Source organism: Schistocerca gregaria, chromosome 2, assembly GCF_023897955.1.
Source record: "Schistocerca gregaria isolate iqSchGreg1 chromosome 2, iqSchGreg1.2, whole genome shotgun sequence".
In the NCBI taxonomy this organism is placed as follows: Eukaryota; Metazoa; Arthropoda; class Insecta; order Orthoptera; family Acrididae; genus Schistocerca; species Schistocerca gregaria.
In genome coordinates, this window is record NC_064921.1 from 714,456,967 (window position 1) to 714,470,378 (window position 13,412).

Sequence of the window (13,412 nt, forward strand, 5' to 3'; positions counted from 1 at the left end):
TATGTTACAGCAACATATAGGTAAGCATGTTTACCTATTCCATTTAGCTGTATTCTTTTTCCATCTTTAAGGATCTCTTGTCTTCTTCCTGATATGCATATGGCTGATCTCCAACGGACTCCCATTTTTCATTAATGTACACTGTTTTACTGAAACTTTAAACACCACTGGCATGTCTTTCAAACACGTGTGTGTGAGAAACTGGGGTGAACAGTATTTCCAACTGTTTCAAAGACTACACAGTGAACTCAGCCCTTCAAAAACAATGTACTAACATTTACGTCATACATTATTATTTGAGATACATTCCAGTTGCTGTACCAGATATTTGGATAAGGTGGATTTCGGAAACAACATCTTAGGATAAGGTATGTTTTGGAAATGTCAGCTTAATTTTGTGATATATTTACAAGGGGAAAAAGCAGCTTTAGGAACAGTTTTCTTATTGGAAGAGATGCCAAACAACATGAGCTATAGAGATAAGGCAATAACTCAGCTTTCATAAAAAATGGATAAGACGAATTTTGGAACCATGCACCTCATATAGTTTGTCAGTTATAGGACTGATATAGGTGGTGCCCTATATCCAATAAAACATACCTTATTACAGGGAGAAACACCAGTGAAATGAAAAATGTCATATCAGCTGTTAAAACTCTCTTCGGTCTCTTACATTGACACGATTTCCACCAAATTATCAGTTAGCAGGAATGGGTGTAAGCAGACAATGTATACCAGCAGCACAGAATATCCTATTGCAAGCATGATCTGCAACACGACAGTTGTGACCACAGCACCTGTTTCACCACACGTGCCATCCGGATTCTTCCTCCAGATACCAGATTCTCAGAACTCAGCAGGTGGGAACTGGCATTACAACATGTCCTTGGTTCTCGACACACACCTGGCATTAAAATTACATTAAATTCTTCATCTCAGCATTTCTTCACAGTAACTATTCCTTTTTCACTCTCTTCTAGTTTTCTATATTTTTCAGTTTCTGAAATGTCAATGCCTACGTCCATCACATAGTACATACTTAGCTTCCTGCTCTTATGAACTAATGCACAATGTTTTGGCAGTAACTTCTATCTTGCATTTTACAATATCTTCCACCTTTAAGCTCTCAGATTTTCAAATCTCGTCTCATGCAATCCCCAACAATCAGTCTTTTCTTCTTATCCCATCCAGAAAGTCTCTCTGACAAGGATTCTGGGCAACTTTTCCAAACCCTCAACATTTTCTAAACCTCACCAGTCCTTTTCCTTCACCCCTCTTCCTCCCACTCCAACCCTTCTGCCGGAAGGAACCATTGGCTCCAGAATCTTGCAAATGTAAATATCTTTAAGTGTGTGATCTCCTACTGCCACTTTGTGAGTATATTTTTTATCTAGCCAATTACATTATACATTCAAAATTGGATTATTTTCAATGAAATACAAACTTTAATTCAGTATCATAATATTCCAAAATCTGAAGAGCTTTTGCAAAAATCCATCAGCTAAGCACCATTCAAGGGACACTTCCATTTAATTAAAAAAAATTGCTAACAAATTGTAGTAACCAGTAACTAAAAAATAAATAACCTATCTGCCTGGCAGTTTACTAATGAATAGTTTAAAATTTATGTAGAAACCTAGACCTTAAAAATTCAAGTTGACTTATCAAGCAGCAAGTGTTTAGCTATTTTCCATTATGCTAACCTATATTACAAAAATATTAATGTTAAAACATTGCACACTTTTCAGTTCTCACCTGTTCTGTATTACAATCTTCAGTAAAAGTTCCAAGAAAAATACAGAAACATCTTCTTCAAAAGAAAGGCCCAAGGAAACATGACCATCTGGGCCATGGGAGGCATATATCAAAGCCTAGGAAGGAAATAAAATATTTAATTTTTGCATTAAAAATACATATAATGCTTTTTTTAATTCTAATAAAACTTTAAATTTCTTCCAAAATAATATTGCCTAGATTGCTCTTAATTAATTACTTTCAACAATAATTATCTATGTTTTCTAAAAAAGATCAGAAATGTGTAAGGATATCTTCAAACGTATACATGTTACAAAGGATAATTTGTTTGTAGAAGTTATAATAAACATCATGAGACAAAACAAATTCTGGTCATGTGGCAGTGTGGAAGGACTGTGTATTCTGCATCACTGAATAATCATAGGTACTCACCTTCACTAGTTCCTGCAGAGAGTCTATACGAAGGAACTTTGATTCAGTTATTAGCTGCTCTACATGACACTCTCTTACGCATGCACGTGCCGAGCGAATGTGTTCTTGGTCTTCAGGAGATGGTGATTTTTGGTTTGATGGTTCTTCAAAAAACAAATTATACATTAAGATCATAATACTGACATCACAGTACAAAATGTTAATTTTAAATTACTGATGATGAGCTGGAAACAAGGAAGGTGACAGCCATGGTCAACCGTTTGGGATCATTCCAGCATTCAACTGGAATTCATACAGGAAGCCCAAATTAGAATGGCAATACCATATAATTCAGAGTAATCAGTACAAAAATGATGTAAACAACCATGCATGAGCAGCGCCTATTAGACAGAGGGGATCCAATAGCCGATCATTTCCAGTCATTCCACCAGGCAGGAGGTACATGGCTCGTGTTGTCTGAAGATCAACGATGCCTACACTGTCAATACCGTGGTTCGATCACGTCCACATTATTACTTATTGCCAGGGAGGGCTCTCAACAAGGGAAGTGTCCTGGCATCTCGGAGTGAACCAAAGTGGTGATGTTCACACATGGAGGAGATACGGAGAGGCAACAACTGTCGATGACATGCCTCGCTCAGGCAGCCCACGGGCTACTACTGCAGGGGATGACCGCTACCTATGGATTATGGCTCTGAGGAACCCAGACAGCAATGCCACCATGTTTAATAATGCTTTTCGTGCAGCCACAGGATGTCTTGCTATGACTCAGAACGTGCACAATAGGCTGCATGATGCATAACGTCACTCCCGATATCCACAGTGAGGTCCAACTTCACAACCATGACACCATGCAGCGCAGTACAGATGGGCCCAACAACATGCCGAATGGACTGCTCAGGACTGGCATCACATTCTCTTCACCGATAAGTGTCACATATGTCTTCAACCAGACAATCACTGAAGATGTATTTGGAGGCAACCTGGTCAGGCTAAACATCATACACACTGTCCAGTGAGTGCAGCAAGGTGGACGTTCCCTGCTACGCCGGTGGTGGTCATGGAAGGCACCATAATGGCTGTACAATACGTGAATACCATCCTCCGACCGATAGTGCAACCATATTGACAGCATATTGGTGAGGCATTTGTCTTCATGGATGACAATTCGTGCCACCATCATGCATGTCTTATAAATGACTTTCTTCAAGGTAACTACATCACCCGACCAAAGTGGCCAGCATGTTTTCCAGACATAAACCCTATCAAACATTCTGGGATGGATTGAGAAGGACTGTTTATGAACGACGTAATCCACCAAACACTCTGAGGAATCTACACCAATCACCGTTGAGAAGTGGGTCAATCTGGACCAACAGTACCTTGATGAACTTGTGGATAGTATGCCACGACGAATACAGGCATGCATCAATGCAACAGGGTGTGCTGCTGGATATTAGAGGTACCAGTGTGTACAGCAATCTGGACCACTACTTCTAAAGGTCTTGCTGTATGGTGGCACAACATGCAATGTGTGGTTTTTATGAGCAATAAAATGGATGGAGATGATGTTTAAGTTGATCTCTATTCCAATTTTCTGTAAAGCTTCTGGGACTCTCACAACCGAGGTGATGCAAAACTGTTTTTGGTGTGTGTATATTTCCTGAAACTTTTTAAATACAGTTACTCCTATTCAAAATCTAAACTTTTCTCAAGTAATATTTCACCCATTTATCTGACAGAGAAAAAAGAACTCACTGTTGATGATGACATCACAAAAATGTGTAAGGGTAGGAAAAAAAATTATGTTAGCTCAAGGAAGAATCTTCATAGAACATATTAGATTGGTACACAAGTTCATAGCATCTTTCCATAACTTTAATAAACCCAACAGATACACATAACAGAGACATTGGTCATCAATAACATGTTATCATTTACTATCTACAACACTCTGCCAATGCTGGGGTAACTTTTTGATTCCATGACTGTAGAAATCATGTGGATTTGAGGCAAAGAACTTGTTGATCCATATTTGGAACGCACTTTCATCCAGAAAGGAAGTTCTTTGTAGATTGTTTAACAGACAACAGAAATAACTGAAAATCTGGGGTGCAACATGTGGTGAACACAGTGCGTGCAGAATGACTTCCCAACTCAATTCCTGGATAATATTTTTGTCAGTCTAACAGAATTCAGGTGGGCATTATGGTGGAGTAGCATCACTTCACACAGTCTTCCTTATCATCGTTCTTCGACTGCATCTGCAAGATGTCTCATCTGTTGTTTTGAGTGCTAACTGGATAGTTAGAATAACCCATAATTGACAAAATGACAGTTTATAAACTCAAATGACAACAGTGAACTACAAATAACAAAGGACAATGTATACATAAAATGTAAAGGTCAGCAGTGATGGTTACATCTCAGGAAAGCATTTCGTAGTATACCACACTAACGTTCTTCCGCCAGATGCGTAACATTATCTTTTGTTGATATGCCTCCGTCTTTGAAAAGGGAGTTGCTTCTTTGTTTGGGCTCAGCAATTCCTTTCTTTTCCTTGTGCTACCATTAAGATCCATTTCTTGCCACCATTAATGATACAGGACAGGAACGGTCATTGTTCATGAGCTAACTGATGATGAGCGAGCAGATATGCACATATGGCAACTGCTGATTTTTGTGATTTTTTTTGAGCATGTGATACCAAATACTACCCAATTTTTTTAACCTTCCTCACTGCATGCAAATGTTGCACAATGGTGGAATGATCACAGTTCATCACATCTGCCAGTTTTCGAGTACAATGACATGAATCACTGTGTATTAGCCTGTCTGAACAATTTTCATCAATTCCCAAATGTCTTCCTGGCTGTGGAATGCAGTGCTCTAAATTTTCCTGGCTTCAGATATTTCCTGATTAATTTCAAGACTAATCCACAGGCATGCTTTGGTATCTTTTATGATGACGATGCTAATACAACAATTGAGAAGAGAGCACGTAGCATTGGCAAAAGAATTTTGTACACTATCTTTTTTACTAATATACTCTAAGACATAATAGCAACCACAGACTGACACCCAAGAGCGTGCATTTTTGCGATATTTGACAGATTGTGGGAGAAGTAATGGAAGGAGTGTCTTCACAAAGCCTAATATACCTTGGAGTTTCAAGCATTTAAATAAACAAAGCTAACTGTATCTCTAGATTTATTAATTCACAAGTCCTTTCAAAAACAAGTCATCACAGCCACAAAGTACCTGACAACCAAAGGCATGCCTAACTATAATTTCTGATGGAAAAGTTTGGTTTTCATTCTTGAAGATATCTACATTATTGTTTGTAGACTTTTATGTATTTAACATTTGTTTAAGGCCGCAGTAAATTAGTGTAATAAGATGTTTAATAGAAAACTGTGAAGACAATGGAAAGTTGTGGACTTACATTCCTTTTCTAAGCAGTTGCTGCACATTGGTGGCATTAGCTGATGGTTGGAGAGAGAATATCACTGTTACAGGTAGTCTGCAAAAACCTGTTATAGATGTTGCCCACTGATGAATCGTGTGTACAGATGATGTAAACCCCTCAGCAACAGCTGATGCCTGAAGATGGTGCACTGAAGCACGAAAACTGGTAGCCATATAATGACATCTTAAGGATTGCTGTAGGTGTCCTATTTCACTATGTAAGTGAACGGTCGAAGTCCCTCAGACCTCCAATCCCAAGAATGGACATACAAAAATTTGAGAGACTGTACCCGTCACTGTGCTAGCAGCAGGGCAATAGTTGTACTTTGTTTGCAACTTCATTAACAACAAGATAAAAGTAATAATTTTTAGAACACAACACTGGAAGAAAGGAATTTCTTCTTCCAATCTATACCTGCTACTAAGAGGTAAAAAAAAAATGAAGGAAGAATAAAGATAAGCTGTTCTGTAGAATCAGAAGTATCATAAGCCCAAAAATAAATACCTGTTCCAAGAGCAATATACAAATAGAGCGAGCTCAGGAGTCCTGTTTCTGTCTTCTGAGATGGGGTCTCCTCTCTCATCAGGGAAATCTTCCCACTTGGATCAATAAAGTCTTCTGCCTAAATGAAAAATATTAATCATCATCATGAGTTTTATCGAACACCTGACATGGAGTGCATTTATTTCTATACGAATTTTTGGGTTTTATCTGTTCATTTGACATAATTATAAATAATTCCTTATATGTGTGACAGGACCTCTAAATAAGAATAAGAGATAAGCATCAATGTCATTAGAAATTTTCTATGAAACCGTGAAAAAATGAAATGAAGTAGAACAAGGGAAAAATGTTTTGGGACTGCTCACCTCCACAAGAGCTTTAGGCAAAAGCTTGCATCTGTACAACTGCAGAATACAATCAAGGACATTTTTCCAACCTTCGCGAAGTATATCACCATGTCTGTGTGCTAAGTTAAAGACTGTTTTTGCTGCCAATTGAGCTTTTGGATTTGCTCCAAATGAAACTGTCAGGTTATCTGGTGTTTCTGCATTGTTTAATAACATTGTGAACTTGCATAATGAAATTATCAAGCTATCAAAGTCATTACTCATCCCGTAATGTGCAGAAATCATTGCACACTTCCTGAAAAAGAGAGAGTATTGGTAAAATAAGGTGATTTATTACACTGTGTTTGTTAGCTTGCTAGTTATATGAAACATGCATTCCACATCCTGCAAGGAAAAAGAAGACCTGTTTGTACTATTAAAACATGATGAAAATTGACTGTGCAGCCCAACGGTGAAGTAAGAATCAAAACAACAGAAACAAGACAAGGTATATTGTGAATCTTCATCTTCTGAATGTGTGTCTGCAAGTATTAACATGATAAATGAAATGTGGATATAATATCAAATGTCATACAGAAGTTATGGTGTACCTAAAGCAATATAAACATAATGAGAAACAACTCTTAAAATCATGTGACACAGTTGCTTCTTGCTTATTTCTAATATGAAACAGCAGCGCAGCCAACTGAACATAAATCTCCAGTGTTCACCGAGTATTTTGCTCCAGTGCCAATTCCATATCTACCTATGTATCTCATTAGTTTGCCAGTACAAAAACAGCATTGCTTTACTAAATAGTGTTCTTTCTTCGCAAACACAAGCACTATGTTTATTAATTATTTGAGTTAAGCAGGCTTGAGTAAGCAATTTCGAAAATGTTTGATCTAATCCTACAATTATGTAAAATTTATAACATTCTTCACAGAGCCACAGGACAAGATTACTTTTTTCCTTTCAAAGCAGAAATAAATATTATCCAACTACAGTCAAACCTTCATATAACGATTACCAATCCAACGATAAACACAGGTACAGTGATAATTTTATATGGCCCAGTTGATTACCTATATGCATTATGTTAATTATCCCCATTAAAACACTGAAATAAATTTAGCAACATCCTGTTATTATAAAGACAAAATATTGAGGAATTGACTATTTCCTACTTCTAAGCAGCTCACTATAGCAGTATGTATTGCTTATTTAGCTACAAGACTTATGGCACTTTTTTTCCAGAATCTTCGCTACGTACTACAGTACTGTATTTATTCTAGCAGTAAAGAGAATAGCGAACAACCGCAGGCGAGCTGTGCTGAGCGGCAAACGTCAAAGAGCTCCTTTGTTTGAATGAGTGTTTAGTTGGTCCATTGTTGAGCTTCACTAGCAAACAGAAGTGTTTTGTTGGGCTCACGCGCAACATACCACCGTGATTTTTGCGATTTGTGAATGTTTTTAGTTGATGTAAATGCTTTGGATTTCGCTAAGATTTGGACAATGGCTGCAACTCAGAAACAAATAAGGGTGGACACAAAAATGGAAGTTTTCAAAGACATTGATAACAGAATGAAACAAGCAGATGTGTCAAGGAAGTACGTTCTTGGACAATCAACGTTGGCTACATTCCTTAAAAAGTGAAAAGAAATTGAAGAAAGTTTTGTAGGTGCCAAATTTAATACTTCAAGAAAAAGAATGAAGACGGCTGCTACTGATGATGTGGAGAGTCCTACACTGTGGTAGTTTAATGAGATGCGTGTGCAGAATGTACCAATTAATGGTCCGTTGATAGGTCAAAAAGCCTTAGATTTCCCAAGTTGCTTGGGAAATCCAATTTTAAGTCAAGTAACAGATGGTTGCAAAAATTTAAGGACAGGCATGGGATCATTTTTTAAATGATTTCAGGAGAAGAACAATCAGCACCTTTAGGTCATGCAGAATCTTTAAGGAAAAACACTATGTGTAAACGGTCAGAAAAACACAGTCCTGAAAACCTGTACAAAACAGATGAGACAGAATTGTTTTATCAACTGAAGCCAGAGAAGATGATGGCCTTTATATGAGAAAAGAGCAAAGGAGAGAGACAGTCTAAAGTACACCTAACTGTTTTTCTCTGTAGCAACATGTCAGGGACACACAAATCGACACCACTGGTGATTGGACGATCCGTAAACCCATGGTGCTTCAAAAATGTAAGCAGCTTACTTGGTAGGAAGGTAAATGCATCTTATTTTACATTCCTTTAATTTATAAATTAATTAAGTGCAGTATAGCTTCAGCTGTAATGTTTTGCTACAGTCACATTGTAAATGTGATTTCTTTTATTGCAGTCAATTACAAGGCAAACAAAAAGCATGGATGATGTCTACTCCTTTTAGTGAGTGGCTGCTTTCACTTGATAAAGAAATGTTAATGAAGAATAAGAAAATTACATTGCTGGTGGATAATTGTAGTGCGCATAACTACTTTCCAGCATTCAAGAACATTGAACTATGCTACTTCCCCCTGAATTGTACTTCAATTCTTCAGCCACAAGATATGGGGGTAATTAAAAACTTTAAGACAAAACACCACTCACGTTTAGTTCAACACATGATCGCAAACACTGAAAGAAAGGTGAGCAATCCCTACAATTTCAATGTGAAGCAGGCTTGTGACATGATTGCTTGTTCCTGGAACAGTGTACAGCCAAATGCAATTGTCAACTGCTGAAAAAAATGCAAGAATTTCTGCAAGTGAAGATTTTGGTGAGAATTTTGTGGCGGATGAAATAACAGGATGATATTCAAAGTGATCTGGAGATTTATTCAGCAGCTACTGGTAAAGCCATAGATGCTTCAGTAGTTGAATGAATACCTGTCAGTGGATGATAAGGTGTTGGTATTTGAAGCATAAACAGATGAATTTATAATTGAGGACGAAAGGGTAATTCACTTGTTGAAGATTCTGATGATGACAGTGATGTGATAAGTGCAAATCCCCTTCCTCTGAAGGAGCTAATAGGTCAGTTGGTAACCATTCCGGAAGTAGCATCTGCAATTCCCAGTGTTTTGAGCTTAGCAGTTGATAGCATTAGAGGAGATAAAGACAATATTCACAAGAGAATATTTAAGAAAAAAGAAACAAAGGAAAGTAAGTGAATTTTTCTGTACACAAAAGTAAGATATTCTACAGGTACAGTATTAGTAAATGAAGTGAACAAAATGAGTTTCATTATTTGTCTTTTAATGTTATTTTTAATTGTAAAAGTACTACAGATATAAATACAAAAAGAGACTTGCATACTCCACTCGCTTTCATTCTATTACATCATACGGGATCATATTCCGGCGTAACTCATCAAACTGATCAAAAGTTTTTAGGGGTCACAAGTGTGTGATAAGAATCATTTGTGGTATAAATTCAAGATGATTATGTAGAAACCTGTTCAATGAACATTTTTATTTTAACCACTGCTTCTCAGTATATTTATTTCTGAATGAAATTTGGTATGGGAAATTTGTGGTAAGGTCTTACGGGACCAAGCTGCTGAGGTCATCAGTCCCTAAGCTTACATGCTACTTAATCTAACTTCAGCTAACATACGCTAATGACAACTCTTACACCCATGCCCGAGGGAGAACTCAAACCTCCAATGGGAGGGTGGGGGGGTTGCGCAGACTGCTTGGCTATCCCACATGGTGAATGAAATTTGTTGTAAGAAATATATCTCTATTTCCAACCAATAGCTCAGTACACAGTATCATTACTAGGAATACGAACAATCTACATAAAGACCTTACCTTGGTCCAAAAAGGGGCTCAATATACAGGAATACACATTTTCAATAAACTGCCAGCAATCATCAAAAACTTGGTTTAAGATAAAGCACGGCTTAAACAGAGTTTGAAAGAGTTTTTGATACGCAACTCCTTCTACTCTATAAATGAAGATCTTAACAGAGACTTCAGCCAGCTTAAGTAAAAATGTCTGTTAGATTTCAGTTTTTACAGAACTTGGTCGCAACAGTCAGTCTTAGGTAATTTGTGTGTGATAAATTTATTAATAGTGCATAATAATGTTTCATTTTGACAGCGAGTTAATTCGGTAGTAAGTACTATATTCAAATGCTTTATGTTCTTACGTTATACTTTCTCACATGTTCCACACCACGAGATTCCTCTCTTTTTTTGTGTCTATGGAACGATAACTGAATCTAATCTAATATAATCTAATCTAATCTAATCTAATCGTAATGTACTTCTCAACCATGAAAACATGGCTCCCTGGTCAGAATAACAATAAAAAACTCATAACAACAATAACACTGGTAAAACTATTTAATTTTCATGGTCCCCTGAAATTTGTTATATCGAGGTTTGACTGTATTTCAATATCAACAAGAAGAGAAGATCTTTGCTTTGTTGCTGAAAAGGAGTAGTCAGCAAGAAGCAGAGAGCTGTGGATCCCAATGACACGTGGGTTATTTTGAAACAGTATTTTGACAATGATATGTAGATATCATAGCTAAGCAGACAAATCTTAAGCTGATTTAGGACAAATTTAACAGCTTTTTAAACTCTTTGAAGGGGCTAAGGTCTCTGCCTACCTAACATTCCTAGGAATCACACATTCAGACACAGACTGTTTTTAAACACTGCAAACAATTTGATCAATCCACATGAAATTAAAGCAAACAATAATTTATAGTACATGATTATCAATCATTAACAGAGTTACGACAAAATGTTTGTCTTTCCAGTTTCTAGTTACCTATCCATATATGAACTAATGATTCATTTCTATTAGGCAGCATTTGTTAGAAAGCACACAAAAAAATTAACAAAAACCAGTGGGGTCAAAAAGTAAGAGTGCTAGAAGTAGAGGACTGATGTCTGACTACTACTTTTACAAAGAATACATCATTACACGTGGCACTAGGTGTAAAAGTCTATTTTGGATATTATAAGGCTGGGTATTAAAAAGCGAGTAAAGAGATGAATTTCTAACAACCATGGAATGTATATCCATTCCACTGTTGGAACACATGGATCTAAAACAAGCAGATATATTGGGAACTATTTTAGCCTCTTGTATTCCATGTACATATACAAACTTACTGCAGACAAAATTTTCATGTAGACTTCGCCTCCTTGTCTGGGGTTTGTAGTATTGGTAAGTATAAGTTATTTAAAGTGAGCAAGAAGGATGTCATAGGTTTGGAATCAGGAGGGCAATGACTGAAGATATTTTCAGCAGCAGACAAACCATGTACATGGGCGATGTAGGTACAGAGCGAGACGACATCCGTGCCAATCTTTTCGTGGGCCACTTCAAGGGGGCTATCCTGGAAACCATAAGCCTTCAGCCCCTGGTTTGGTTTAGATACATTGATGTCGTCTTTGCCATATGGACTTGCAGAGAGGCTGACCCATTAAAATTTCTGGAATCTCTAAATACCTTTTCCCAATTAAATTTCACATGGTCCTATTCCAAATACCATGTCACTTTCCTTCATGCTGATCCCATCCTCACTGAAGCACAGCTACACACCTCTGTCCATATTAAACCTACTAACGAACAGCAATATTTACGTTTTGACAGTTGCATCCTTTCCATGTCAAACGTTCCCTCCCATACAACCTTGGCAATCGAGGCAAACATATTTGTTCAGATGCAAACTCTCTTCAACAATACACTGCCATTCTCAACTCAGCCTTCACCAGCCTAGTTCAAAAGCAGATTTCCCGAGCTGATCCTGGTTAAGCTGATCCCTCCAAAGAAACAATTTTGGAGCACACCACTTGCTTCTCAGTATTATCCTGGTCTTGCACATATTAATCAGCTACTTCAACAAGGCTATGATTTCCTAAAATCAAGATCTATTTTGTCTGAGACGCAGGCATTCCAGCCCGAGATGCTGGAGTTGGCAGTTGTGTATGCATGAGGTGTGTGCGTGTGCATTTACTGACAAAGGTTGTGGCCAAAAGCTACATTTGGCTTCTTTACTGTAAGTATCACTATCTTTTCCTACATTGTTATTTCATAAACTCACTGAGTATTTTTTTATCTGAGAGGTTTTAGTAACAGTAATGTGTACAGCCACGTTGTGTAGCTCAGTACTCTTTTGTTTGTATTAGATGGCCAGTAACCGTTGACCATATATCTATTAGCTGCTAGCATCCGCTGGTGAAGCTCCAGGAGACTATCAAGTTATATAATTAGCTTTTTCTGTTTGTTTTATTCTTACGTTTGCAGGATCAATAGGGTGCATTCATACTGCGTGCAGACACAGGAGGAGAATGCCACAGTTTGTGAGCAGCAGGCCACTGCCTCTGGGTGTAGTAGTGGTGGACCCTCTGGTGCATCACATAGATCTCCATCTACATCTACATCCATACTCCGCAAGCCACCTGACAATGTGTGGCGGAGGGTACGTTGACTACCTCTATCGGTTTTCCCTTCTATTCCAGTCTCGTATTGTTAGTGGAAAGATGGATTGTCGGTATGCCTCTGTGTGGGCTCTAATCTCTCTGATTTAATCCTCATGGTCGTTTTGCGAGATATACGTAGGAGGGAGCAATATACTGCTTGACTCCTCAGAGAAGGTATGTTCTCGAAACAAAATCCCGTAACGAACTACTGAGTGTCTCTCCTGCAAAGTCTTCCACCGGAGTTTATCTGTCATCTCCGTAACGCTTTCGCGATTACTCAATGATGCTGTAACGAAGCGCACTGCTCTCCGTTGGATCTTCTCTCTCTCTTCTATCAACCCTATCTGGTACAGATCAAGCACTGGGTGAACAAGCGTACTGTAACCTACTTCCTTTGTTTTCAAATTGCATTTCCTTAGGATTCTTACAATGAATCTCAGTCTGGCATCTGCTTTACCGACGATCAACTTTGTATGATCATTCCATTTTAAATCACTC

At 37.8% G+C, this 13,412-nt stretch overlaps 1 protein-coding gene across 2 annotated transcripts in view; it reads right to left on the reverse strand.

Moving 5' to 3' along the window:
- The window catches only part of LOC126334838 (Golgi-specific brefeldin A-resistance guanine nucleotide exchange factor 1), a 290,716-nt gene that overhangs the window by 149,960 nt on the left and 127,344 nt on the right, over positions 1-13,412 (reverse strand). For both annotated transcript variants that reach the window (XM_049997502.1, XM_049997501.1), the window contains exons 18-21: positions 6,526-6,802; positions 6,161-6,278; positions 2,188-2,330; positions 1,756-1,871 (exon numbers count right to left, since the gene is read on the reverse strand). In XM_049997502.1, the coding sequence (XP_049853459.1) occupies positions 1,756-1,871; positions 2,188-2,330; positions 6,161-6,278; positions 6,526-6,802 (654 nt within the window). The remainder of the gene's footprint in view (positions 1-1,755; positions 1,872-2,187; positions 2,331-6,160; positions 6,279-6,525; positions 6,803-13,412) is intronic.